General features: G+C 34.3%; 3 protein-coding genes and 1 non-coding gene across 6 annotated transcripts; 1 reads left to right on the forward strand and 3 right to left on the reverse strand.

Moving 5' to 3' along the window:
- Positions 1–158: 158 nt before the first annotated feature.
- Positions 159–8,525, reverse strand: LOC106388846 (protein trichome birefringence-like 10). Its single transcript, XM_013829015.3, has 4 exons — positions 7,668–8,525; positions 1,065–1,454; positions 831–989; positions 159–727 (listed from the first exon to the last, which is right to left on the reverse strand). The coding sequence occupies exons 1-4, from the start codon at positions 8,111–8,113 to the stop codon at positions 352–354; spliced, it is 1,371 nt and encodes a 456-aa protein (XP_013684469.1). The 5' UTR covers positions 8,114–8,525; the 3' UTR covers positions 159–351.
- Positions 8,526–11,316: 2,791 nt separating this feature from the next.
- Positions 11,317–11,387, reverse strand: TRNAG-GCC. The gene has a single exon. It is a non-coding gene; the product is annotated as a tRNA-Gly (tRNA).
- A 9,264-nt stretch (positions 11,388–20,651) lies between these two features.
- On the forward strand, positions 20,652–22,450 carry LOC106385636 (transcription factor MUTE). The gene is made up of 3 exons (XM_013825541.3): positions 20,652–21,277; positions 21,589–22,026; positions 22,163–22,450. The coding sequence occupies exons 1-3, from the start codon at positions 21,182–21,184 to the stop codon at positions 22,250–22,252; spliced, it is 624 nt and encodes a 207-aa protein (XP_013680995.1). The 5' UTR covers positions 20,652–21,181; the 3' UTR covers positions 22,253–22,450.
- Positions 22,451–24,679: 2,229 nt separating this feature from the next.
- Positions 24,680–26,845, reverse strand: LOC106388845 (heavy metal-associated isoprenylated plant protein 32). 3 transcript variants are annotated; one of them, XM_013829011.3, is made up of 4 exons: positions 26,618–26,845; positions 26,371–26,515; positions 26,200–26,275; positions 24,680–26,102 (listed from the first exon to the last, which is right to left on the reverse strand). In XM_013829011.3, the coding sequence occupies exons 2-4, from the start codon at positions 26,398–26,400 to the stop codon at positions 24,829–24,831; spliced, it is 1,380 nt and encodes a 459-aa protein (XP_013684465.1). In that variant the 5' UTR covers positions 26,401–26,515; positions 26,618–26,845; the 3' UTR covers positions 24,680–24,828. The 3 variants fall into 3 exon arrangements, with proteins under 3 accessions (XP_013684465.1, XP_048606079.1, XP_022555145.1); XM_048750122.1 differs by lacking the exon at positions 26,618–26,845 and having other exon boundaries at positions 24,680–25,181; positions 25,266–26,102; positions 26,371–26,579; XM_022699424.2 differs by lacking the exon at positions 26,618–26,845 and having other exon boundaries at positions 26,371–26,578.
- Between the last annotated feature and the right edge of the window lie 797 nt (positions 26,846–27,642).

A 27,642-nucleotide genomic window follows, 5' to 3' on the forward strand; every position in this document is an offset into this window, starting at 1 on the left:
CTGATTTATCAGACACAGATCAGCATGATCCAGACAGTATCATTACTTGTTCTTCTTGTAGTCGGTTCAAAAATCTTCAATGTTTTTCAGACCAAATCTTCAATTTGAACCTTGTTTCATAAGGTAACCTAGACTTGTGTGTGTGGTAACTCTCAATCTATATGAAACTTTGAATATCATTTAATATTTTTTTATCTTTACAACCAGCATTTAAAATTATCAACCTAATTACATATTCCCACCCAATGAATCTAATCGAAAAATACTCAAACCCTTTTTGATCTTTGAGCTCAGTACCTTCAATAAAACGCCATCAGCATAAGAAACCTGAGCTTGTTGTCCTGTCAAGGGTCACGACATTGTGACATTTCCTGTACTATTTGCTTCTTTGGCTCTTCCTTGTTTCATAAACAACGCATACATGAGCTCGTTCCACGTATCAGGAACACCAGGAAGGCACCAGTGGCTACAGTCTTGGCGATGAAGCGGTGCAGGACCACGCGAGCCAAGATAGTAAACCGATGGATGACCATCTTTTCTTTGAGCAGACATTACCGTAATGTTCAACACATTCACTTCAACGGTCTCTGATCTGTTGGAGTAATGTGATAACGCATCTCCAAGAATCTTCAACTGTTGCCATGTCTCTGATGAAACCAACGAGATAGTTCCAATCTCAGGTAACGTCTCCATGTGACATGCTCCTCCCGTTCTCCAATCTCCTCCCCTGTTTCACAGGACCAAGCACATTGAAAATAAACCCTAAAAAAGCAACTAACGTGCTACACACGCAATTGAACCCTAAAAAAAGAGTTAAGAGCTATACAAACCTGAAATGAACAGGGGCGTATGTGCGGAAGAAGACTTGAGTTTTGTCTGAATCAACCTCGGTTTGTATCCATTTCATAACGGTCTCCATAGCTCGCTTATAAGCATCATCTACACTCATCTTAAGCTTCACTTCTTCTCCTTCTTGAAAGTAGCATCCCCTGTTAGTCACAAACACCATTTCAAGATCAGATAAAATGAACAAAGATGAGAGACACTGAGACAACAAAACTTACGTTCTAACAGTCTTCCCATAGTTCCACCAGTGTCCAGTACTGAGCACTAAAACATCTGCATCTCTCCATTTACTCGAAGTCCAATCCATAGTGTCTAGTTTCAAAGTTGTCTTAACTTTATTGGCTGATCTTTTTGGTGGTCTGGTTTGAGGAACCAAGAATGGTGATCTGTAGTACTCCACCGTGCAGTTGTAGTCCTTGAATCTGAACACTAAGTACCCTGTGTGCTTTGTGATGGGACTTCCATTCACTTCGTAAACCGAGCTCTCGTTCTTGACTGCTGAAGAGAGAAGACAAAGAAGAGACTCCCATTGGTTTCTTCCTATTGAGTCTCCAACAAAGACTAGCCTCTTGTTTCGAAGTTTCTCTAGCATCAGTTTAGCATCAAACCTGTTTACATTAAGGCTTTAACTTTAAGCAGTGTTCTAAAAATCGGGTCGATTTTTCTAAAATAATTTTTTTTTTGGAAATAGGTCTACGCGCACCGCCTAAACAATAATATTTTATAAGCAATCTAACCACGGCCTAGCGATTTTTTGAATATTTTGCGCAAGGACAAAAAAAAAAAACTATATTGACAAGAGTTTTGACGATAATGTTGCATACATGTTATGTGGCACCTAATCATTTCAAGAAACTCACGGGTTCATATAAAACAAAAGCCTTTGCAAAAAATAAGTGTTTGATGAAGGGACCATTATGAAAAGATCTAATCAAGAGATGAAGAGAACAAAAAGCATTGGCTTTAATAGGCAACGAAGACGACTGGTTCACGAGATAAGAGAGAGCTGACCCTAGGTTGTGCTTATCTTAAACCATAAATTACGGACACAACTTGAGAAGAGACCATAGACAGCGACATTAACGCTGAAAGCTGTGAAGATGAAGCAATAAGAAACAAGATGGTTGGTTAAGGTCTCAAGACAATGGAGATACCACTACAAGGGACAAGCATGCATGGTTGGTTAAGGTCTCAAGACAATGGAGATGCCACTACAAGGGACAAGCATGCATGGTGGGTTAAGGTCTCAAGACAATGGAGATGCCACTACAAGGGACAAGCATGTATGGTGGATTAAAGTCTCAAGACAATGGATTATTAGTTTATCATATCTCATCTACCATTTGCCATACTTGTAACCCTTATATATATGGGATGTTCCCATAAGCAAATTAATCAAGCAAATAAGATTCTCCTTATTTACTCTATCTCTCTCTACTTTCTAGATTAAACATCTCTCTCTCTTGTTCTTCACTATGTTCTTCAATTTCTAACATGGTATCAGAACCATCCAAGCTCTTGAACACCAAACTGCTTCCGCAAATTTACTCTATTCACCTTACTCTTTCACTTGTTTGGTTTACTTTCTTCATTTCTAGAGAACATATCTTGGCTTCCCTTGTTTTCTCTCTTGCCTAGCCTCAGAAATTCAAATTTCTCTTTGGCAAATTTTTTATTTTTTACCCGCTAGACAATAACAAGCAAAGATGGAGCAGCACAAGCTAGTTAGGATTCCAGTCATCCTGAAAGGTCCTAACTACATTACCTGGTCGAGATTGACCAGGACAGCTCTTGGAGGAAGAGGTCTATGGGAGCACATCACCACAAGTGAGGCCCCAAGACAAATCACCCAAGGAGAAGATGGCAAGGAGGTTGTAGTGGTAGATGAAGGCAAATGGGGTCAGGAGGATCTCATGGTGCTGTCTATCTTGCAAGGCTCACTTGATACTCCTATCATGGAGTCTTACTCACATTGTGAGACTGCAAAGAAGCTATGGGATACCTTACACAAGGTATATGGCAACACTTCAAACCTCACCAGAATTTTTGAGGTTAAGAGGGCAATCAACAACTTACAGCAAGAGGAGATGGACTTCACCAAGCACCTTGGGAAGTACAGCCAGCTGTGGTCTGAACTTGAGATGCTGAGACCAAGTACCACTGATCCTAGTACACTAGAAGAGAGGCGTGAGCAAGACAAGGTCTTTGGATTGCTTCTCACACTCAACCCAAGCTTCAATGATGTACTTAAACACATATTGAGAGCTAAAGAGCTTCCAAGCTATGATGATGTGTGTGCTCAACTTCGGAAGGAGCTAGGCTCAGATGGTCTCTTTGGTGGAAAAGGGGAACTGTCTATGGCAAACAAAGCTGAGAAGATGGAGAGTGCTTCAGTCAACAAAGCACACTTCAAACCAAGAAGAGGAGGAGACAAGTCTGTGACTTGTGAGCACTGCAAGAATCTAGGCCACTCCAAAACCAATTGTTGGATCCTCCATCCTCACCTCAGACCTGCTTCAACCAACAGATACAACCAGGCCAAAGCACATGAAGCAAGAGCTCATGAAACCACAGTACCAGGCTCCATGCGCATAGGAGAAGATGGAAGAGCTATGATCTCAACCACCCACACTGGTGGATCCACATCCCATGCCATGTCCCAGCCATCCCCTGATGATGCCTTCATCCGCAAGTCAGACATTGAAGCCCTTATCAAAGCTATCAATGCAAACTCTGGTAACATCAGTGTCAATGCTTTAAATTCTATTCACAGTGCTTCACATACTACTAGACCTTTGATCATCGATTCGGGAGCTTCTCATCATATGATTAGGGATGCTAGACTGATTAGTGATGTTAAACCTGCTCTAGGGAGTGTAGTGATTGCTAATGGTGATAGAATTCCAATTGAAGGAGTAGGAAACTTGAAACTGTTTGATAAGGAGTCTCAAGCTTTTTATATGCCTACTTTCACATCCAACTTATTATCTGTTAAGAGAGCAACCAATGATCTAAATTGCAATGTTATTTTCAGTCCTAATGATGTGTGCTTTCAGGATATTAAGACCAGGAAGATGCTGGGAAAGGGTGTGAGCAAGGGAGAGCTTTACTTGCTTGAAAACACCAAGCTTTCAAATTTATCTTGTGCTTTCAATTCTGCTTCTGTGTTAGCTAGTGATGTTTTATGGCATGCTAGATTAGGTCATCCTCATTATCGTGCCTTAGGACTGATGTTACCTAATCTATCTTTAAAGAGTGGAAGTTGTGAGGCTTGTATTCTTGGTAAACATCAGAGATCTGTTTTCCCTAATTCTAAGACTATTTATGAAAATTGCTTTGATCTTGTGCACTCTGATGTTTGGACAGCACCTTGTATGTCTAGGGAGAACCATAAATATTTTGTTACATTCATAGATGAAAAATCAAAATATACATGGCTCACCTTGATTCAAACTAAAGATAGAGTTTTAGAAGCTTTTATTAACTTCCAAAACTATGTATCTAACCATTTCAATTCCAAGATCAAAATTTTTAGGTCTGATAATGGCGGAGAATATACAAGCACTGCTTTCAAACATCACTTAGCAAATCATGGCATAATCCATCAAACAAGTTGCCCATACACACCACAACAAAATGGAGTTGCTGAAAGGAAGAATCGCCATCTTATGGAGGTTGCAAGGAGCATGATGTTCCATACCAATGTTCCAAAGAGGTTCTGGGGAGATGCTGTGGTCTCAGCATGTTATTTGATCAACAGGATCCCCACCAAAGTCCTCCAAGATAACTCTCCCTTTCAGGTATTAAACAAAATAAAACCTCCAATTGATCACTTGCGTGTTTTTGGGTGTGTGTGCTATGTCTTGATACCAGGGGAACAGAGAAACAAGCTTGAAGCCAAGAGTGTCAAAGGCATGTTCATAGGATATACTCATGCGCAGAAGGGGTACAAGTGCTACATACCTGAATCAAGAAGAGTTATGGTCTCAAGGGATGTTAAGTTTGTGGAATCAAAGGGATACTATGATGAGAAGAGTTGGGAAAGCCTTCAGGATCTCTCACAAGGATCTTCAGATAGGGCAAACAACTTGAGAATCATTCTGGAAAACCTAGGCATCAGCCAGCCTCAAACAAGTGGCGTACCGAGCACTTCACATATACCTCCAGTTGTGGATGAAGCTACATCAATTGAAGAAGCAGTCCATCCTGATCATGAGGGGGGAAACCAACCTAATTTGCAAGTTATCCATGAGGAAGCTATCCCTGAAGAAGATATCCATGACGAAGCTATCCACGAGGAAGCTATCCAAGAAGAAGCTATCCAAGAAGAAGTTGTTAATGATCAAGATGGAATGCAACAAGAAGTTCAACCATTAAGGAGGAGTACAAGGGTGAAGAAACCATCTCAGTGGATGGACACCAAAGTATACTTCAACAACAATGCAGTAGCTCATCCTATCCAAGCAACATGTTCTTTTGCGAGACTATCTGAAGAGCATGTAGTCTTCATCAGCAACCTAGATCAAGAGTATGTACCAAAGACTTATGAAGAAGCCATGAAGCATGAAGAGTGGAGAGCGTCAGTTGGGGATGAAGTTGGTGCCATGATCAAGAATGATACTTGGTATGAAACTGAGCTCCCCAAAGGAAAGAAAGCTGTTACAAGCCGTCTACTCTTCACCATCAAGTACCTTGCCAATGGGAAACCAGAAAGAAAGAAAACAAGGCTAGTTGCAAGAGGATACACCCAAGTCTATGGAGAAGACTATCTGGATACATTTGCACCAGTAGCTAAACTCCACACCATAAGAATTCTACTCTCATTGGCAGTGAACTTGGAATGGGATTTATGGCAGATGGATGTCAAAAATGCTTTTCTTCAAGGAGAGCTGGAGGATGAGGTTTACATGAGGCCACCTCCGGGTATGGAAGACATGGTCAAGCCAGGGAATGTCCTAAGGTTGAAGAAAGCAATATATGGGTTAAAACAGTCACCAAGGGCTTGGTACCACAAACTGAGTACAACTCTCAATGGAAGAGGGTTTGTAAAGTCAGAAGCTGATCATACACTCTTCACACTCACAAGCAAGCAAGGAATTGTGGTGATTCTTATTTATGTAGATGATATTATCATCACAGGAAGTGACAAGGAAGGTATTATCTCAACCAAAGTCTTTCTTAAGTCTACTTTTGATATTAAAGATTTGGGTGAGCTAAAGTACTTTCTAGGGATAGAAATATGCCGCTCTAAAGAGGGGCTTTTCTTATCTCAAAGGAAGTACACACTTGATCTTTTGAATGAGGCAGGAAATCTTGGAGCGAAAGTAGCCAAGACTCCACTAGAAGATGGGTATAAGGTGCTGCGTGAGGGGGAGATTGAAGACAAGCCCTATACTGACGTTAAACACTATAGAAGAATTGTAGGAAAGCTGATATACCTCACCATCACCAGGCCTGATGTATGCTTTGCAGTTAACCAAGTAAGCCAGAATATGCAAGCTCCCAAGATACACCATTGGAACATGGTTGAAAGGATCCTAAGATACCTAAGAGAGGCGCCAGGGCAAGGAGTGTGGATGGGATGCAACAAAAATACAGAGATAGTTGGGTATTGTGATGCTGATTGGGCAGGAGACAGAGTGGATAGGAGATCCACTACCGGCTATTGTACATTTATTGGAGGCAATCTTGTCACTTGGAAGAGCAAGAAACAGAAGATAGTGTCATGCTCAAGTGCTGAAGCTGAATATAGGGCAATGAGGAAGCTCACTAGTGAGTTGATTTGGATCAGAAACCTACTTCGAGACTTGGGTATAGAGACATCAACTCCAATCACCATGCATTGTGATAATCAAGCAGCAATACACATAGTTTCCAACAGTGTGTTCCATGAGAGGACTAAACACATTGAGGTGGATTGTCATAAAGTTAGGCAAGCAGTGGAACAAAAGATCATCTTACCTTGCTACACAAGAAGTGAGGATCAACTAGCTGACATCTTTACCAAGGCTGCAAGCACCAAGGTTTGCGAGTTCATACATTCCAAGTTAGGACTCGTAGATTTTTCATCACACTAATCCTCTTAGCCATGAAGTGTTCTACTCTTTTTCCTTGGCTTGGTTTTTATCCCATGAGGTTTTTCCAAGCTAAAGGTTTTAATGAGGGAATGCTTCATGGTTTCCAAGTTTGACCAGTCTCTATGGTCAAGCTTGAGGGGGAGTGTGAAGATGAAGCAATAAGAAACAAGATGGTTGGTTAAGGTCTCAAGACAATGGAGATACCACTACAAGGGACAAGCATGCATGGTTGGTTAAGGTCTCAAGACAATGGAGATGCCACTACAAGGGACAAGCATGCATGGTGGGTTAAGGTCTCAAGACAATGGAGATGCCACTACAAGGGACAAGCATGTATGGTGGATTAAAGTCTCAAGACAATGGATTATTAGTTTATCATATCCCATCTACCATTTGCCATACTTGCAACCCTTATATATATGGGATGTTCTCATAAGCAAATTAATCAAGCAAATAAGATTCTCCTTATTTACTCTATCTCTCTCTACTTTCTAGATTAAACATCTCTCTCTTGTTCTTCACTATGTTCTTCAATTTCTGACAAAAGCAACATAAACTCAAACAAGCTATGACTTAAGTTACTGTTTCTGTAACAAATTGTAGTTTACTGTATCCTTAGCTCTAATCTAAGATTCAATAACCCTTTTTTTGTTTCCACCACACTGTTCAAAATCTACTTTCTCTAGAACAAACCAAGTGGCAAAAACTATGCAAGAACAGAGAAGACATTAAACTTGTCTTTACCTGGGCAAGTTACAGTGTCTAGGTTGCCATCTCCAATGAGTATAAAACAAATCAGACCTTCCAAACTCACTACACCTAAACCCTTCATCGAGAAAGCTACAATCTTTGGACCGATACAGAGGATAAGACTCGTCCCAGACCCAATCTCCATCGAACACATCACACCCATCTCCACTCTCTTCAAGAAACCCAACTCTGTTTGAACCAATAACATCACTCTTGTTGTTCTTGTTGTCAAGTTTGAGCCAAACGAATCTCTCTGATTTGTCCGAAAGGTTATAGCTTTTAGCAGCTACGGTTCTGTAATCAAAGTAGAAGAAGCTCCATACCAAGCATAAACCGAGTAAGGAGAACCCCAACACTCCTAGAGACGGCTCGAAGACGAGCCTCGACCTCTTGAATGGCTTCGCTTCTGTGTTTTCTTCGAGTTGTGTGTTCTTAGACATTCTGGTGGGTTTTGAGAGTTCAAGAAGATGGCTCACATGATGATGGAGAATGAAGGAGAAGCATGTTGAGGATTGTTAATAGCTGGAAGAAGAAAAGTGGCTCCTTTTCTCTACAAATTATGAAGAATGATGAGAAAGACAAGTGTCAAGGAAGCGATGAAACGCTCATGAATGGCTTTTTATTTGAAATTTTTTTAAATCTTTATGAGAAGAAAAAGTTTTGATTTTTATCAGACAAGAGAAGAGGAAGAGGAAGAGACCAAAGAGCGGTTCTGTAATGGCGAATCCAAACAAAGAAGAGATGAAAAAAGAAAACTCTCAACTTTGTCTTGTTGTCTTTTTGTGTTCACATTCTCAAGGAGATGAATGGCTATTGGTTGATGAGAATCGTGGGGGGGGTTTGGAAATATGGACATTAATTCTTGAATCCACCAAGATTAGTCCCTATATATTATTTGTGAAACATTACGACTTCTTTTTGTAGATACGTGTCATCATTAAAATGATTCTTAGAATAATTAGAGAAATATGTTGGTACATCTAATTATATAATAAGGTTTTTATTAAACTAACCATAAATTCATTATTAATGTCTTTTATTATTTTCTTAAATAAAGATTACGGAATTGCCTAATGTGACTAAAGTATATATGACAATTAATGATTTTGAATAATAAAGATCTGATAAAAAAATAATGTATCTTCTATCAAATTTGTTTAATTTTAAACTATTAAAATAATTTAAAAAAATCACAATAACCATATTATAAAAATTTAGATTTTTCTGTATATGTTATATTTTGAATTTTAAAAAACGACTTTAAATTACTAAAACTGTTAAAAGTCTCACATTCAAATTTTGCGATCCATTGTTTAAATTTTTTGTTATGACAAAATACAAATGATTACAAAATCATATAAATAAAAGTCTAATTTAATTAATCATTAAGATTTAAAATATATATGTATATATATCATTCTAAATTAAACTATAAACCATATTGAATAAATAAATATTTTAATTTCAAAATTTACTTTGAATAAATATCTTTGATAAAAGTTTTGAACTAACATTGATAATTGTTTTTAAATTATAAATTACTAAAATTATTAATTCCACAATGAAAATTTTGTTATCAGTAATTTAAATTTTTGCTATTAAAGATGCACATGATCAAAAAAATATATGAGTAGAAAGCATCATTTAATAGACATTAATATTAAAAATATACTATATATGTTAATATCATTTAAATTTAATTACATATACTATCAAATTTTTAAAAAAAATTGTCTGGATTAATAAAATTGATTTATACGTTCGCACCAATTTAATTATATATGTAATAGTTACTGACTTTTAATTATTCAATATATATTTATTATTTCATAATATCTAAAAACATATAATACATAAAATAATTTTTATATATAATGTTTATCCCAAGGCGCTGGTCTTAATCTAGTTATTTTATTATTTATGTGTTAATAATGGAAAAATAAATGTTTATGTGGTAAGTAACTATAGATTTTCTACAGGCGTGAAAGTGAAAGTTCATAAGTAATTAAGAAATTAATACTAGCAAATAATATCCACAACCAAAAGCAGTAAGAAAGTGAATACAATTGTTATATAAGGGAGTTTTTGTGGACCATATACGATAAATATTTTATTAAAAAGAATATTTTTGTAACTATAGTTATAGATTTAAAATATATATCATAAATTTGTATAGTTCTAAATATTTCTAATCTAAAATAAATAGTAAAATTTTAAATACTCATTCGTTTCATATTAAGTATCGTTTTACCTTTTAAATTTTGTTCATTATATTTTCAAGGTAATATTAAATGTTTTTCAGTTTTTATCCTTATTGCTCAAAAATTAATAAAATCAAACAAAAATAATATATTAATTAAAATTAAAACAGAAAATTAATTTTTTTTTTAATCTGTGTGTAAAATCTTTAAACAACACTTATAATGAAACGGAAAGAATATATATTAAGATGAACTTTTACCGTAGAAACCGGATGTAAAACAAAGAATTACTTTCTATAAAATATGGATTCACGCACAACCGAGTAAAATAATTGTTTTCATTGGTCATTTTAATTCAAGTTTAAACTTCTAAAACAGTTTATACTGTTTAAAGTAACCGAACTATGAAATTCAATACGCCAAGGTTCCGTATAACATATATAGTCAGCGCATGTACGTCTGCATAAAACGTATTTTAGAACAGCGCTAATTTCCAAGATCAACTATTATTGCAATCTACAAGCAGTAACGGGTCTAAATTTTATTAAAATTGCAAGCATGCGTATATAAAAAAAATGAAGCATATATTCTTGTGATAAGAAAAAGAAAAATTCTTATTTCGAGCAGGTGGCTGTTTTTAACTGTTTTCTTAAGGCAAATCCGCTTTATTATTAAGAAAAAAAAGATAGTATAATTTGGTATAGTGGTCGTACTGGTGGGGGCCTTGAGCCGTGTGCGCTTTTAATAGAAGAAGTATGTGATTTGCGCATAATCAATTTCTGTTGAATCATTTCCTATGGAATAACAATTGCTTCCTTGCTTTAACAGAGAGATTTTTTTTTTTTTTTTTTGATAAAATGTGAATATTATACCAAAATGGAACAAGAGTTCTTTTACAAGGTTTTAACAGCAAAAAGTTACATATGGCTAAAAAAATAAAAAAAACCAGGATGAAACTAGGCAAATAACAAATTTGTGATCAACTTAGAAGCATGCTAGGCAAACCTAAACCATCAAGAAGACCACGGCATCGCTTATGGGGTAAATATATCATATTACCCAAATATGAGTAAATAGATACATAAATTGTTTTATTTGATTATATATAGCGGTTTCGTGTCGTTTTTTTTTAATTATTAGTTAACAGATAATTTTCTTAAAATTTCATTCTACATTCAATTAGTAACAAACAATCAACTGATTGAGTATGTAATGGTTATCATTTATCACCTCCTCTTTACTCACCTCTATTTGCTACATAAGAATTTAGCAGTAGGCTTAATCGCAATAAAGGCCTATCGGGCTACATCAACCGTTGAGTAAAAATGTTTGTTGTAGAGTACTATAGGCTTTTGAGCCGAATGACTAGTGTAAAAGCGAAGAGACCGGAGGAGAGTGAAGGCAAAACCAATAATAGTACATTAACAACAACATAAAAGAAATGCACCAGCCGGGAATCGAACCCGGGTCTGTACCGTGGCAGGGTACTATTCTACCACTAGACCACTGGTGCTTGTTGTAATCTTAAAAACGCAAAAGAATTATGTCTTCATATATCTGTTCACCTATTTTGAGTGGATTTAGTGAAAGTGGAACAAGTGGAGCGAGAAGATGGAGAAAATGGTTGATCTCTTCCCCATAGTCTGATAGATTCAGCAGTTGATATAGTAGCTTTAGGACTCAACCGTGAAACCCAGTTGCCAAAATGGGTGTGTCATGTGTGATATGAGTCTTGTAGTTTGCTTTTATACTTTAGCCTCGTGATTTGGTTACTGTTGTCATCTACAACAATTTGATTGTTGTGAGTTTTCTTTCAAGTGTGACTATAGTGGTGGTGTATCTGATGAGAAAGCATGGCATGGGCTTCTCTAAAGCTATGGAGACTGTAAAGAGTCGTCTACCTCAAGCATCACCTAAACTTTGGTTTCATTTCTCAGCTCCAGCAATTTGAAAAATCCATTAAAAGTATATATATGATTTCTTTCTTTCAGTATAACAACGGTGATTAAGGTTGAAATGTCAACCCCTATTGTATTTGATACAAATCATACAATCTATTCTCTCTTTTTTTTTTGGTTACACGCAGTACATGATGAGGATCCAGCTGATAAAAAGATAGTGGCATGAACTCTCAAGGGTAATACGAAGAAGTCTCAAGAGGTTTCGTGCTGTGAAGGATTTTTCTTGTGAAAAATTTGATAGTGAGCTCTTTGCCATGTCCATTTGCCTATTGAAATAAATGAAAACGCAGAATTTACATTTCTTCTGTTACTACAATTAATATTTTCGTAATTTTTTTTTTTTTGCTAATAGAGGATGAATTCACTTAACCAAGACTAAATCAGATTGAATTGGTTTTGTTTTTGACCCTTACGTAGTTGCAACAAATGTGAGCGTCATTAGATTGCCAGTACACTGTATAGATAGATAGTTTGCATATAAGCATTATGTTAATGCATAAATAATATTTATTTTCTCAAGAAAGTTGGAAAAACAATAATAATTACTAGTAATCAGAGTTTCATAATAAGTTACCGTACCTTAACTAAAATAAGTTACTAGTAAGTTGTTAGTTTTAATTTGTCAAATAGAATTCATACAACCAAATTCTATATACTTTTGTGGATAAGATATTAAGTGTATACTTTTTTTTTGCTAAATATTAAGTGTATACTTGCTCTTGTGTCAACACATATTGATCGAGCGTGAGTTTTCTTATTGGAATTTGATTTGATTTTTTTCTTCTCGATCAGTATTTTATAGCGTGATAGACCATGGAAATATTGAATAGCGAAGGTGGAGTTAAATGGGGCATGCACCTTTGCATGTCTTATATCATAACATTGGCAGCTACAAACATATGTCACCAACATTTTCTTTCCAGCTTCCACAATTTTGGGACTTCATTAGGATAGAAGTTCAAAAAAAAATCTTACATATTCGCATTTGTTAGTTTAACAATAAGCTAAACTACGTGTTATTCCAGTGGATTTGTTGCATAGAGAAAATTGTGTGTCACTAGGTTTAAGTTGGTACAGTCTAGTTCGCCCTAGTTAACGCTCCCAGGCACGACTTACGAAGCAGCCGCAAGATTGAAGAATTCAACATGAGCCTCTGCCTCCGGTGCTCCCCCTCCGCCTCGTCCCACTCCTGACCGCCATGATTCTTCATTCTCTCCGTTCTTCCCAAAGACCTGTCATGATGGCGACTACTCCGGCGTGTCTCCGGCCCCCTCCAGATCCACCACCGTCGACTTGTATGTACGCTCCGCTTAAAGCTCTTTGGCCCGTCATCCCTCCAGAACCACCGGATCCCCCAGACGGTCCCCTCCTCCTCATTCTCCAGACGGTCCTCTCCTCCGTCGTGTCTCCTTCTTCCCTCGCCGCCGTCGTCCACCTTACTCTGCTACTCGGCGCCGCTCTTCTCTGTACAAACGAAACCACCGGATCTACTCAGCCCGAGCTTTGGCTCGCCAGATCTGTTCGGTTCTGCATCTATGAAGCGCCTACACCACTCCACGCAGCCTCAGATCCTCTCATCTACGCTGAGAATACGTTCTGCTACGCCTCAGCCTTGTCCATCTCTGCAGTGTGTCCAAGCTGTTCCGACACAGCCTCCTTCACCTCCGCTGTCACCTCCTTTGGTCACAAAGTCTCAGTTTGCTGTTTGTTCAAACTATCCTAACCTCCGTTCAAAACATTTTACGGCGTCTGTACGTTCATGTCAAGCCTGACAGAATCTTATGAAGAGCAGTCTTGGGTGATTTCTGTCAAACTTCTAAGGTTTCAATACGGTAATATTGGATCTCGAAGTCTCTGCCTGATTTCAACCATCGCTTTCTTTTCAACTTCCGTCGAGCACATACAGGTCGTTGCAAAGCATCTTGGTACCCAAAGGTTATGCTGGATCTTTATTTCCAAATTTAGGCATCTCATGTCTTTCTTGCTTTCCAACTCATTTGAGATTCACATAGTCTCGTTGGGAAGCTTTTTTGGTGGTTCAGAGTGCAGGGGCGAAGTCTTTTGAGTTTTCATCACTCAAGGTCTTCTCCGACAATTCAACGCTCATCAGAGCAATCTCCGGCAACATCCAGTCCAAACAAATCATCGGAATCGTCTCAGACATCCGCTCGATCTCCTCTGGTTTTGCAAGAATCGTGTTTTCTCGCTTCTTTAGATCGGAAAACTTGTTTGTCTACAATTTAGCTAAGCAGGCTTTACAACCTTTTCTTCTTTGTACTGAACTCTTTGGGGTTAAGCCATCGTTTTAGGCTTCTTCTCCTCTTTCTATTTTAATGAAAATTTCTGTGACAAAAAAAAAAAAAAATTGTGTCACTCTAACAACTTCACTTTGTTCTCTCTCTCCTTTTCTCTTGTTAGCTTGTTCCCTTCCTCCCTTCCCAACCTTTTGCTTTAGGTTACAAACTTAAGATCGTATAAAAATGAAGTTTGGAACATGCATTTGAGAATTTTAGATATTGTTAGCTTTTACTAATTAAATAGAACCGAAAATTTTACAATACCTCTTTTTATTAAAAACATACTAGTTTTGGGAGGAATCTTAATGAGCCGTCCATGTCGTTGGAGACTCATGAAAGAAACTTAAACAACTTAAGTTTGCTACAAAGGTTATATACCATCTTTCTTGTAGAGTCTATTAATTAATTCATGCAAAGTGATCCATATAAAAAAACTATAGCATGGGGTTTCGATCGTAAAGTAAAACTATGGATAATCATGGAGAATTAAAAAAAAACACTCTGGCTAATAATCCCTTATATATTAATTGAGAAACATTACAACCTTTAAATGTAGTCACATGTCATCAGCATAATGAAATTCAGAATTCTTAGAAAATATGTTGGTCCAATTAAATATATATTATACTTTTTATTAAACTAATCATAAAATTAATTAAAGTGTACATTTACTATTTTCTTTTATTTCCATAAATAAAAGCTACGGAATTATCAAATATGACTAATATATATATGATAATTAATAATTCTAATAATAAAGATTTGATAACAATTTATAACTCGTCCATCGTTTTTGCTTAATTTTATATTATTAAAATAAATTAAACAATCAGATTAGCTATAAAATTAAAATACAAATTTTTTCGTATATGTTATATTTTGAATTTAAAAAAACGACAAAATTACTAAAGCTGTTAAAATTATTATGTTAAAAATTAACGATCAATGGTTTAAAATCCTCTATATATTAATAGATAAACATTAAAAAAGTTTAGAACATTTAGTTTGTACTAATTAAAAAATATCATCCTGAGTTTTCACGTAATTGGAATGTTAATTAATTTGTTTACGAGGCGGCTTGAAAATCAACTGAGAATTTTGTTAGCCCAAAATTAAATTGTTAGAGAATGTTATATTATATAATATGTCATTATAGACCATTCATTTATCAAATTGAAATTTATTATATATTATTTCCTTAAATAAAACCTACGTAATTATCTAATGTGATTATGATATATATAGTAATTAATGATTTTAAATAATGAAGATTTGCTAATAATATGTATACTTTCTATCATTTTTGTTTAATTCTTTATTATTAAAATAAATTACACAATTACATTAATCATATATTAAAATTTTAGGTTTTTTTTTGTATATGTTGTATTTTGAATTTTTCAAAACGAGTATAAATTACTAAAACTGTTAAAAATCTCACATAAACTTTTGTGATCAATGTTTAAATTTTTTTCTATAATAAGATACAACGATAATAAAATCATATAAATAAATAATTTTATTTTAATAGGTGTTTATGTGTATATATATACTTTATATCGTTTAAATTTAATTATATATCATATATGATAGATAAGATTGATTGTTTTAATTTATTTATCCTAAAATGATTGTGAATAAATAAGAGCGGTAATTTGATTTATATGTGCAAGTCAATTTATTACATAATAGTAACTGATTTCTTAGTTATTTAATATATAATTATTATTTATTCTGCACAAGACGCATATCTTAGCCTAAGTATGTATCTCTTTAATAATTTTGAATCTTAAACATTTTATAAATCTCAGGCCAAAATAAAAGAAAGAAATGAGAATAAACTCAAAAATCAATATTTATATCGAGCAATAACCAAAATGACACAAAAATAAGAAAAATATCGAAGATAGATAGGATGGACACGTGCACGTAAACTTCTCATAACCATAATTAATTTTTAAATTGCTAAATCATGATATAAACCCGAGCTGGCATAGTTTCATTGTAACCAAATAGTAGGCATGAGATTTTTCTGCCTAAACGTTAGGTTTTATTCGATAAATAATTTTTGACCTAAAATATTTTTAAAAATGGGATCTGTTCATTAGTAAACAAATTATGTAATTAACAAAAGTTTTATAAAAAATTGTTTAAAAGCCAAAAATATTAATTCGATCAATAATATATATTTATTTTCCATACGATATTTTTTAATAATTTTCATATAAATTTACGTCTTATCCTAGTTTGTTATATTAAAGAAGAGCCTTCGATATTAGGTTTTTTTTTTGGCTTTTTGCAGAATTGACCTACAACTTAAAGTCAAACACAAAACTAACCTTTTTTTTTTTGAAAATTGGTTTTGCCCTATTCACCCCACAAGTTCATATAATTTACGAAAATGCCATCAATTTTTTTTTCTTTTTTTTTTCGAAAATGACATTTTTACTCTCTCACCCTCATCATCTTCAAGTAATTACAAGATTGCCATTGTCATCAATACCACAACCACCATGAACAACCAATTTGAAGCTCTTAATGCTCCCAAAATCGATTTACCCTTCTTCTTTTTCCATTCTTGTGAACTAAACACAACATATCTCTCACTTTCTCTCCACAATGAGCTAAAAAAACCCAAGATTTTGATTCTAAATTTTTTATGGTTCATATAGTCATAGAAGCTAACGATTCTGGGTGGGTTACTTTCGTTTGTGATTCTGTGTGCTTGGAGAAGCCTTATGTATGCTAAGGAACTTATCTCACCAATTTAAGGTATGACATCGAGTTTTTTTCCAGATCTGTTCGTAAGAGGACTTACTTGGGAAGTCATCTGGCTGTAGACAACTTACCTGGAAGTCGTCTGGTCAACCCAGAGGTTATTTTTACAATTGACTTTGAAATCTGAAACCTGAGACGACTGAAAGTTAAGTCGTATGTTTTTGTTTGGTTTCAAAAAAATTTCCAAAGAACCTAGACGACTTACATTTCAGTCGTCATAGGTTATTTTTGCATTTGACTGGATAATTTCAGAAGTTTGACTTCCCCACATGACTTACATTTCAGTCGTCTGGCGAAAATTAAAATAATAATATTTTTTTAAAAGTAGACGACTTACAGTTAAGTCGTCATAGGTTAATTTTGCAATTGAAAAAAAAAACTTCGAAATTTAATTATACACAGACGACTTATAATTCAGTCGTCCACGAGACGACTTACTTGTAAGTCGTCCAGAATTTTTTTCCGAGATTCTGGTCAAACCTCGTAAATCCTGGACGACTTACATTTCAGTCGTCTCGTCGACGACTGAATTATAAGTCGTCTGTATATAATTAAATCTTGAAGTTTTTTTTTTCAATTGCAAAACTAACCTATGACGACTTAACTGTAAGTCGTCTACTTTTAAAAAAATATTATTATTTTAATTTTCACTAGACGACTGAAATGTAAGTCGTCTAGAAAAGTCAAATTTCTGAAATAATCCAGTCAAATGCAAAACTAACCTATGACAACTGAAATGTAAGTCGTCTAGCTTTTTTGGAGTTTTTTTTCTAGCCAAACAATAGTAGACGACTTATTTTTCAGTCGTCCGAAATAACAGATTTCAAAGTCAATTGCAAAAAAAACCTCTGCGTTGACCAGACGACGTATAGTTTAGACGTCTGGACAACTTAGATTGAAGTCGTCCGCGTCTTCTCCACTAGTTTTTAAGTCTTCTACGTTAGTTTTTGAATAACTTGTATTTTTAAGAGTGATAAGTAACTTCAAGATATGTAAAACTCATATTTACAAAATATGTTCTCTCCCTTAGTTTTACTAAATTTGACTAAGTTTTTCAACGCAAACTTATAATAAAATATGATATGCTTTGACTAGTTACTATTGTTTGTTTCCATCTCTTAAGTATTATTGTTATAGACAATAATGATGACTATTGTTATGAGTTGGAAGAAGGGTTAAAATGCTTCTTAATTTGTTGTATCAATATAAAGCTACCAACATTCTTGTTTATTAAGATGAGAAAAAGGCCATTGAAGTTTATTATTGCATATGAGCGATCCAAAGATAAGAAAAAGGCTACTGAAGTCTATTATTTCATTGATTTGTAAATGTGTAAACACATTGTTAGCACATTTAATACATCTTGGAAAACATTATTACTGATTTTACAAAAATTTCACAACTAAAAGAGTAGACATGCAATTCACAAAACAGACCACAAACAAAACTATTATAGATCATTCCTCTACAAAGACAAGCTTGGATTCCACTTGAGTAGACAAGACCACACGACTTTTAAGAAGTCTGGACGACTTCTAAGAAGTCCAGACGACTTCCAGGAAGTTCAGACGACTTTGTCAGAAGACTTTTAGGAAGTTCAGACGACTTCCAGACGACTTTACAGGAAGTCCAGACGACTTTACAGGAAGTCCAGACGACTTTACAGGAAGTCCAGACGACTTTACAGGAAGTCCAGACGAATTTGTCAGAAGACTTCCACGAAGTCCAGACGACTTCCAGACAACTAACAGGTAAGTCTTCCCAGAAGTCTTCCAGATCTGAAAAACCTGCATATTAAATCCAGATCTGAAAAACCTGCATATCCAAAAACGTTCAAATGGCTTAAAAACAGAAAAAATGAGTGAAAGATTAGATAAATCTACATTTACAGAACACACAAAAATACATATCTAAAAATAATAGATCTACCTTTAAATTAGTGGAAGATGAGTACCATCTAATTAAAAACCAGCAAAAAAGATAGATTAGTAAGAAAGACATGAGACAAAACTGAAAAATTTATATAAATTTTGGTGTTTTCAAGTCAAACAGATTAGAGTGGGTTTGGAGAGTTTTAGTTTGGGAAAAAGTAAGAACTTTATACAACAAGAAGTTACCAAATGAAGAAAAATCAGACATAAGAACTTACCAAAACGCTCAGATCTATTATGAAAGGGAGACTTCATCAGAAGACTTCCATGAAGTCCAGACGACTTCCTGGAAGTCCAGACGACTTCCTGGAAGTCCAGACGACTTCCTGGAAGTCCAGACGACTTCCTGGAAGTCCAGACGACTTCCTGGAAGTCAGGACGACTTTGTCAGAAGACTTCCAAGAAGTCCAGACGACTTCCAGACGACTAACAGGTAAGTCGTCCAAGAAGTCTTCCAGATCTGAAAAACCTGCATATCAAATCCAGATCTGAAAAACCTGCATATCCAAAAACGTTCAAATGACTTAAAAATAGAGAAAATGAGTGGAAGATTAGATAAATCTACATTTATAGAACACACTAAAATACATATCTAAAATTAATAGATTTACCTTTAAATTAGTGGAAGATGAGTACCATTTGATTAAAAACCTGCAAAAGAGATAGATTAGTAAGAAATACATGAGACAAAACTGAAAAATTCATATAAAGTTTGGTGTTTTCAAGTCAAAGAGATTAGAGAGAGGTTGGAGAGTTTTAGAATGATGAACATTACATTTTTGTTGCAGCCATTTGAGAGGAGGAGAGAGAATGTGTAAATTTTTCTTTATATAGGGAGACAAAAAATCCAATTAGGTTAAATATTTTTGACTCAGACGACTTCCTGGACGACTTACATTTCAGTCGTCTGGTGAAGAAATTAAAACAGACGACTTACATGTAAGTCGTCCAGAAGAGTTTAATATTTTTAGCGGGAAATTAAATATTTTTAGCGGGAAACTAAAATAGAAGACTTTCCAGGTCTGGTTTAAATTATTTAAGCGGGAAAATATTTTTTTAAAAAAAATTTAGGCGGGAATATTTGGAAGACTTACATGTAAGTCGTCTGTTTTAATTTCTTCACCAGACGACTGAAATGTAAGTCGTCCGAGTAAAATGATCCGGTTAGGTTAAAACGTACATTGGTAAAATTAAAGGTTCAGTATGATGTGGATGACTGAAATATACGTCGTCCGAGTAAATTATTCAACAGACGACTGAAATATAAGTCGTCCACACCCTAAACATAACCCCTAAACTTAATTATCTAATTAAAGACTTCATAAAATCAAATCAAACTTGAAAAGTGTTTACTATACACATAAATAAACACATATAGGTGAAAATTAATTTTTGAAAAAAACATTTTAGTTTTCCAAAATCTAACCCTAACAATACATACAATACTACAACATATGTTTGCCAAACTCCTAAACCAAAGTATTTCATGATTCACTACTTTCACTCATCTATCTTCAAAACAAATCAATTTTATCATATCTTAATTTATATCACTTAAAACTGTTTATAATTACTTGATTTTTATTTTTCACGCATCAAAATATTTTTTTACAAGATTTATAAATTATTTTTAAAATAAACCGGTACCAGACGACTTACACTTCAGCCGTCCAGACGACTTCCAACATCTCAGACGACTCAGACGATTTACTAGGGCTATATTCGTAAAAATGGCTTCTGTTTTTTTGTTTGGTCACAAAGGGCTGAACTGTAATTTCACTAGGCTTTTAGGTTAGTTTTGCATTTGATTCAAATTTGGGTATAGGTTTGGGGTTAAAATCAAGTTGTGGGTTAGTTTTGGCAAAAACCTTTTTTTTTGGGGTAAGGAATCTCGGTAATTAAGAACTAAAAGGAGGCACAGGGGTACAAACTAGAAGTAAAAGAAGGTGGTTCAAAGGCATGCAATCTAAATGAAAATACGATATAAAATCATAAAAGACCTCACGCAGTGAATGTAAATGTAAATGTATCCAACTTCACAAACGTGACGTATCTTTGTGTATGCATGCATACCTTTCTCTACTGTATATACTTATTGTTGATAGTAATAAGAAAGAGAGAAAGTTAATAAGAGACAAAAGAATGTCACGAGATAGCGACATAGTGCATTTATGAACCCTTGAAAAAAAAGAACTCTAACCCTAACTATCTCTTGTTGTTACGGCTGTATAAATGCCACGTTGTTTTGAAGAATGTGTCAAAAAAGAAAGTGAAAAGTGATCATCTTCATCCTATAGATAGGAACCTCGAAGAGATATATTTGACTATTAATCAACGATCATGTCTCACATCGCCGTTGAGAGGAATCGAAGAAGGCAAATGAATGAGCATCTTAAATCCCTTCGTTCTTTGACTCCTTGTTTCTATATCAAAAGGGTAACTTTCATGTTATATCTACTTCCCTAATTTGTACTCAATTTCATTTAATTTTATCCAAGAGATTATGAATTGTTTCAAGAGTTAATGATCAGTGATTTCTCTGTTGAAGTATTTTCAAAGGGTCATTAAATTTTGATTTTCCAGATAATTGAACGAACCTTCTCGAATTTTTAGATATATGTGTGTGTGTGTGTGTGTGTTGATAGACTACATATATTTTATTGTTAACATGTTAAAACAAATTACTACTTGCATGCACCAATATATTCATAAATATGGTCTTGTTTTCGATGATTGAACGGTATTAGGGAGATCAAGCTTCGATAATCGGAGGAGTGGTAGAGTTCATCAAAGAGCTTCAGCAACTGGTGCAAGTTCTCGAGTCCAAGAAACGTCGAAAGACACTAAACCGGCCTTCTTTTCCTTACGATCACCAAACACTCGAGCCATCCATATTAGCCGCAGCCGCCACCACCACCAACACAACCACTAGAGTGCCGTTTAGTCGAATCGAGAATGTAATGACCACAAGCACATTCAAGGAAGTGGGAGCATGTTGCAATTCCCCTCATGCTAACGTCGAAGCCAAGATCTCAGGCTCTAACGTTGTACTGAGAGTTGTCTCTAGGCGAATTGAGGGGCAGCTGGTGAGGATCATATCCGTCTTGGAGAAACTATCTCTTCAGGTTCTTCATCTCAACATTAGCAGCATGGAGGAGACTGTGTTGTACTTCTTTGTTGTTAAGGTACATGGATCAAGTATTAGTGATATAAGCTTTATATTGTGTATACATGGATCAAGTATTAGTGATATAAGCTTTATATTGTGTATACATGGATCAAATAAAATTAGGCTAAAATATAACTAAATTACATATGCAGATAGGACTGGAGTGTCACTTAAGCTTGGAGGATCTAACCCTTGAGGTTCAGAAAAGCTTTGTGCCTGAAGTCATCGTTCCTACCAACTAAAACCAAAAGTATACACGTACTAGCGTCATAGCATGTATGGTTACATGAGCATACTCGACACCTTGCTAGAAACAAGCTCAAATAAACTTAATTATTATGGACTTGTATTACTTATGTTTTACTTTTAGTTTGTTTCTGTATCCCAACTCGATCAAAGTTGTAATTTTCCATAATAAATAATCAGAGATTATGCTCTAACTATGGGAACTGGGACTGAATGAGTATTATGAGAATGAGGTTACACCATGTATAAGACAAGATCCATATATAGTGGATATATAGTGGGGAAAAAGGATATTTTCATATAATTTTTTTTTATAAGTGATCTTTCATATAATGATCCATGGGATATATACAACTCCAATTCCAGCAAGACTCCTTGTATATTCCTTTTATACGATTTTATCAAATAGAAAATCCCCTATATATTAATTGAGGAACATTTGAAAAGATGTAACTTCAATTTTGTATTAATTAAAATAGGCCCCAATGCATAGGTGACACTCAATTAGGTAGTCAATTACATTCAATTGAAAAATAAGTAGGTCCACATTCGATTTTTATATGTTGTTAGATACATAAGTTGGTCAAACTATATGATATAATGATATGATATGTTATTTTCTTTCCTTAAATCAAACCTACGGAATTACCATAAATGACTAATATATATATGACAATTAATGATTTTAATAATAAAGATTTGATAACAATTTATATCTCCTCCATCATTTTTTGTTTAATTTTATATAATTAAAATAAATTAAACAATCAAATTAGCTATAAAAGTAAAATTTAGATTTTTTCGTATATGTTATATTTTGAATTTTTAAAAACGACAATAAATGACTAAAACTATTAAAATTATTATGTTAAAAATTAATGATCAATGGTTTAACATTTTTATTATAAGAAGATACACATGATTTTAAAATCATAAGAGTAAAAAATATCATTTAATAATAAAATAAATATATATATATATATAGATTAAACACTATATACCATAGGATTACATAAATATTTTAATATTAAAAGTTTCAATGAATTTTCAAGAACATTTATAAATTATAAACTTATTAAAGATTTCAGATTGAAAATTTTGTTATCGATGATTTAAATATTTTGTTATAAAATGATATGAATGATCATAGAACCGTATGATTATAAATTCTTATTTAATAAATAACTATATAAAATATACTATTCTTAGAAAAATAGGTTGGTCCATCTTAACTTATATTACACTTTTTATTAAACTAACTATCGAATTGATAAATAACGTACCAAAAAATGTTTTGCACTTTCCTTAAATAAAAGTTACGAAATTACCTAATATAATTAACATATATGTGAAAATTAATTATTATGAATACTAAATATTTGATAACAATTTTTGTATCTTAGTTCTTTTTAAAAAATTTATATTATTAAAGATATTAAAAATCACATTAAATATATAATAAAAAACATTTATATTTTTTTATATGTTATATTTTGAATTTTTCAAAACGTCTATAAATTATTAGAAATTTGAAGATCACCACTCTTAAAATTTTGTGATCAATAGATTATTTTTTTGTCATAATAAGTTACAAATGATCATAAAATTGTATTAATATGAACTTTTATTTAATATTATAAGAAGATACACATGATTTTAAAACCATATGAGTAAAAAATATCATTTAATAATAAAACATATATATATATATATAGATTAAACTATATACCATAAGATTACATAAATATTTTAATATTAAAACTTTCAATGAATTTTCAAAAACATTTATAAATTATAAACTTATTAAAGATTTCACATTGAAAATTTTGTTATCGATGATTTAAATATTCAGTTATAAAACGATATGAATGATCATAGAAGTGTATGATTATAAATTCTCATTTAATAAATGACTATATAAAATATATTATTCTTAAAAAAATAGGTTGGTCCATCTTAACTTACATTATATTTTTTATTAAACTAACTATCGAATATTCGAATTGATAAATAATCTACCAAATATTGTTTTTGCATTTTCCTTAATTAGAAGCTACGAAATTACCTAATATATATATATATATACTAATGATTTAAAGCAACAAGATTGGCTGATCAATTTAGTTGTCGAGTTGAAATCTTTCAAAAGTATGTGAAAGACTAAAGTCAAAGTAAATATGGATTTAGAATAGTAGTTATATTTTACTAACCAAAATACCGAAAAAAACGAACTGAATCGAAACCAACCCGATATCTGGATTGAACACCCCTAATCCAAATGAAGCCAAACTATTGTTTCATTCTTCAAAATATAATAAAAATAATAACTTAATTCCGCGCAAGGCGCGGGTCTTATCCTAGTTTATTAATATATAAGAGTACTAAAAGTGTGAATATTCATTACTAATCATGATCTGGCCATCTACCGAATTTGTTCATAGCAGTTTTTTATATTCATAATTTATTTTCTTGATTAGCAAATAAAAAGTCACATGAAGGAGAATAACAACTTCAACATAATTTAACATACGTCCAAATTTTACACTATAATTCTATAAAAATAGTGAAACCATCACATAATATCGCAGCTTGATGTGTTCTCCTCGTTAGAGACATGAGAGTATTGATCATTCCCATGAGGTGGATACGGGTATGGATCATAAGGATTCGGATATTGGTGTAGGTGTATGTGCGGTGGCATATAGTTAACTGCCAGTGGTGGCCTTGCGTACATCATTGGTTGGAACCGTTCGTTTTCCATAGCACGTTGCTGGTTCATAACCGCTGCTAAATACTGTTGTTGTTGTTGTTGATGTTGCATTTGAATTGGATCTGGCCCGGCCCTTTGGAAATAACCTGGCGGTATACCGCTTGCACCGGTGGCCGGTAATCCATGAACAGCCGGAATATTCCCCATCAGACCACCTATTGGTATAGTCATGTTTGATGGTCCTGCACCTCCCATGGGACATAAACCGCCCGGAATATTTCCCATGGGATCACCCATACCCATACCCATTAGACCACCAATTGGCATGCTCATGTTTGGTGGTACTCCGCCTCCCATGGGAAGAAAACCGGCCGGAAGTCCACCACCTCCGACGTTTGGACCACCGCCATTTTTACCATCTTGTTGATGTACACCATTGGCGTTTTGGCCGCCGTTCTTGCCTCCGCCTTGGTTTTGATTCCCAGCGCCTCCAGAATCACCTTTTCCACCGCCACCGCCGTAAACTCCCTTACCGCCGTTTTTGGTGGGACCACCGCCAAGATTGGCGTTCATCATCATTTGTTGATTATTAGGCATCATCATGTTAGGCTTCATCTTATTAGACGGAGAAGGGAGATCATCAAACTCATCGTCATCAGAGTCCTCGTCACCAACATCAGTAAACTCGTCATCGTCATCACTAAAATAATCATCCTCCTCCTCCTCAGGAACATTGAACTTCGCTCCTGGCTGCTTTTGGTTCTTGTTCTCAGGAACAGAGCCATTCAAATCCTTTAACTGCTGAGGAAGCTTCATATCTTGAAACCCTTTCATCTTCTGTATCTGGTGTGGATTGTTACCTCCACCTCCACTTCCAACATTCTTCGGGCATTTATCATTGTTATTGTTCTTACCACCGCTGCCTTTTTTGTTGTCAATCTGCCTTCCCTTTAACTGATTCACCAAGTGAGAGTCATGAGACTGATTTGGATTGTTGTTGCCCTTTGGAGCTCCCCAGACTTCAGCATGTTTACCAGATTTGGCGAGCTTCTCGATGAGAACTGAAGGATCTACGCTCCCAGAGACAGAGACAGTCACTTTCCCTTGGTCTGCATCAATCTTGGTCGTGAAAACACCTGAATTTTTTGTTTCAGACAAAACACAAAATAAGTTTCAAGACTTAGAAAAAAAGTCAAAAGAGGTTTTGAATTTGATTATATTTTTTTCTTTTACCTTCGATTTTATGCAAGATTTTCTTGACTTTTTGCTTACAACCTTCGCAGTGTATATTCACTTTAAGAACACACGTCTAGAAATAAAAAAATCACAGATTCAAGTCAAGAGAAGATTTCTTTTTGAAAAAAATAATATTGAGAATGAATTTTAAGGAAATGGTGAACAAACCTGGATGTTCATGAACTCTTCTTTGCTCATTTTTCTCTCTCAAAAGGATGATAAGAAAAATATTGGTTTAGTGATGAAACTCAAATCTTTTCTCTCTTTTTATCTTTATTTCCAAATCTGAGAGGATTACTCCTTGTACTTGCAACTTCAATCAAGAAAAAAAAAATGGTGAACTCATTCAAGGACATCAATAGGTTACATCACTGAATATGTAAATATTTATATATGTAATATCTGAGAAATATACCTTCTTGCTTCAAAAAAAAAAGAAGTTCAGATACTTTTCTTCAGACGCATTTACCATCATCGCTCGTTGTTGTTAAAGCATATACATAACATGAACACACAACTCTCTTGCGTATCTTTCTTTACCTTTTGCCTTAAGTTAATTTTTAAGAGATTCACATTTCTCATATAGATGAGCATTTAAAGTGGCCTAGGAAAAAAAAGAATGGAATGGCTTTCTTGGTGAAAGATTCTTGCATTTATTTTAATATTGATTTTTAAAAGAAATATTGATTTAACCAAGCATGCCTGATTATATATTTATCACGTTTTTAGATAAATCTGATCAAGTAATTAAAAGAACATTAAAATTAGGATCTTAACACTTGTTTGGCATGATGCATGGTTCACCAATTATCGATAGAGAACTAAAACATAAAAGAGTAATATTTCAAACATTTGGAAAGTTCCAAAAAGAATGTGTATAATTGAAAAAGTACATGTGGTATGTTGATTTGATATTAATAATTGACTTTTGTCGTCTGAAGATTTTGCCTAATCTAAATAGATGTTGATCACATGAGTGTCCCCTGCAGCACATGACATGGCTAATGGCTTTTCTGCTTCTTCTTAACAAAATAACATTATCTTAAAGCTCTCGTCCGATTCTCTTCTCCTGGTCCATCTTTCCCTTTAGATTCGTTTCCAGTTTCATATATTGGGATTTGGGAAAGTGCACTATTGTACGTTTGGAACTATAAAGGTAATACTTCTCATCGACGTCACCGTTGGTAACAATTCATTTTAGTCAATGAATATGGACCTAAAGAATATAATATCAATCGGCCGCTTCGATTATATGTCAAGAACATGTATGATCGGGGCCGTTTATTCATTTCAAGACCAATTGACTGTGTCAGTAAATATAATTATCATCTAGTTCAGTTTAAACTTGCGACCATAATAGATTACTCGTCACTCGGTAACGCTTAAATCCCTCAACTCGTAGAAATTCAACTTCCAAGTCCAATACATGTATAAAGAAAC

This window comes from Brassica napus, chromosome C3, assembly GCF_020379485.1.
Source record: "Brassica napus cultivar Da-Ae chromosome C3, Da-Ae, whole genome shotgun sequence".
Taxonomy (NCBI): domain Eukaryota; kingdom Viridiplantae; phylum Streptophyta; class Magnoliopsida; order Brassicales; family Brassicaceae; genus Brassica; species Brassica napus.

Excerpts from the sequence above, each read along its gene's own strand:
- LOC106388846 (XM_013829015.3), bottom strand. The coding sequence starts at position 8,113 with ATGTCTAAGAACACACAACTCGAAGAAAACACAGAAGCGAAGCCATTC. Across the intron at positions 990-1,064 it reads TATGGGAAGACTGTTAGAAC|GGGATGCTACTTTCAAGAAG; the intron begins GTAAGTTTTGTT and ends TGTGACTAACAG. Across the intron at positions 728-830 it reads TACGCCCCTGTTCATTTCAG|GGGAGGAGATTGGAGAACGG; the intron begins GTTTGTATAGCT and ends CCTGTGAAACAG.
- LOC106388845 (XM_013829011.3), bottom strand. The coding sequence starts at position 26,400 with ATGAGCAAAGAAGAGTTCATGAACATCCAG. Across the intron at positions 26,276-26,370 it reads AAGAGTTCATGAACATCCAG|ACGTGTGTTCTTAAAGTGAA; the intron begins GTTTGTTCACCA and ends TTTTATTTCTAG. Across the intron at positions 26,103-26,199 it reads AATCTTGCATAAAATCGAAG|GTGTTTTCACGACCAAGATT; the intron begins GTAAAAGAAAAA and ends CAAAAAATTCAG.
- LOC106385636 (XM_013825541.3), top strand. The coding sequence starts at position 21,182 with ATGTCTCACATCGCCGTTGAGAGGAATCGAAGAAGGCAAATGAATGAG. Across the intron at positions 21,278-21,588 it reads CTTGTTTCTATATCAAAAGG|GGAGATCAAGCTTCGATAAT; the intron begins GTAACTTTCATG and ends GAACGGTATTAG. Across the intron at positions 22,027-22,162 it reads TGTACTTCTTTGTTGTTAAG|ATAGGACTGGAGTGTCACTT; the intron begins GTACATGGATCA and ends TTACATATGCAG.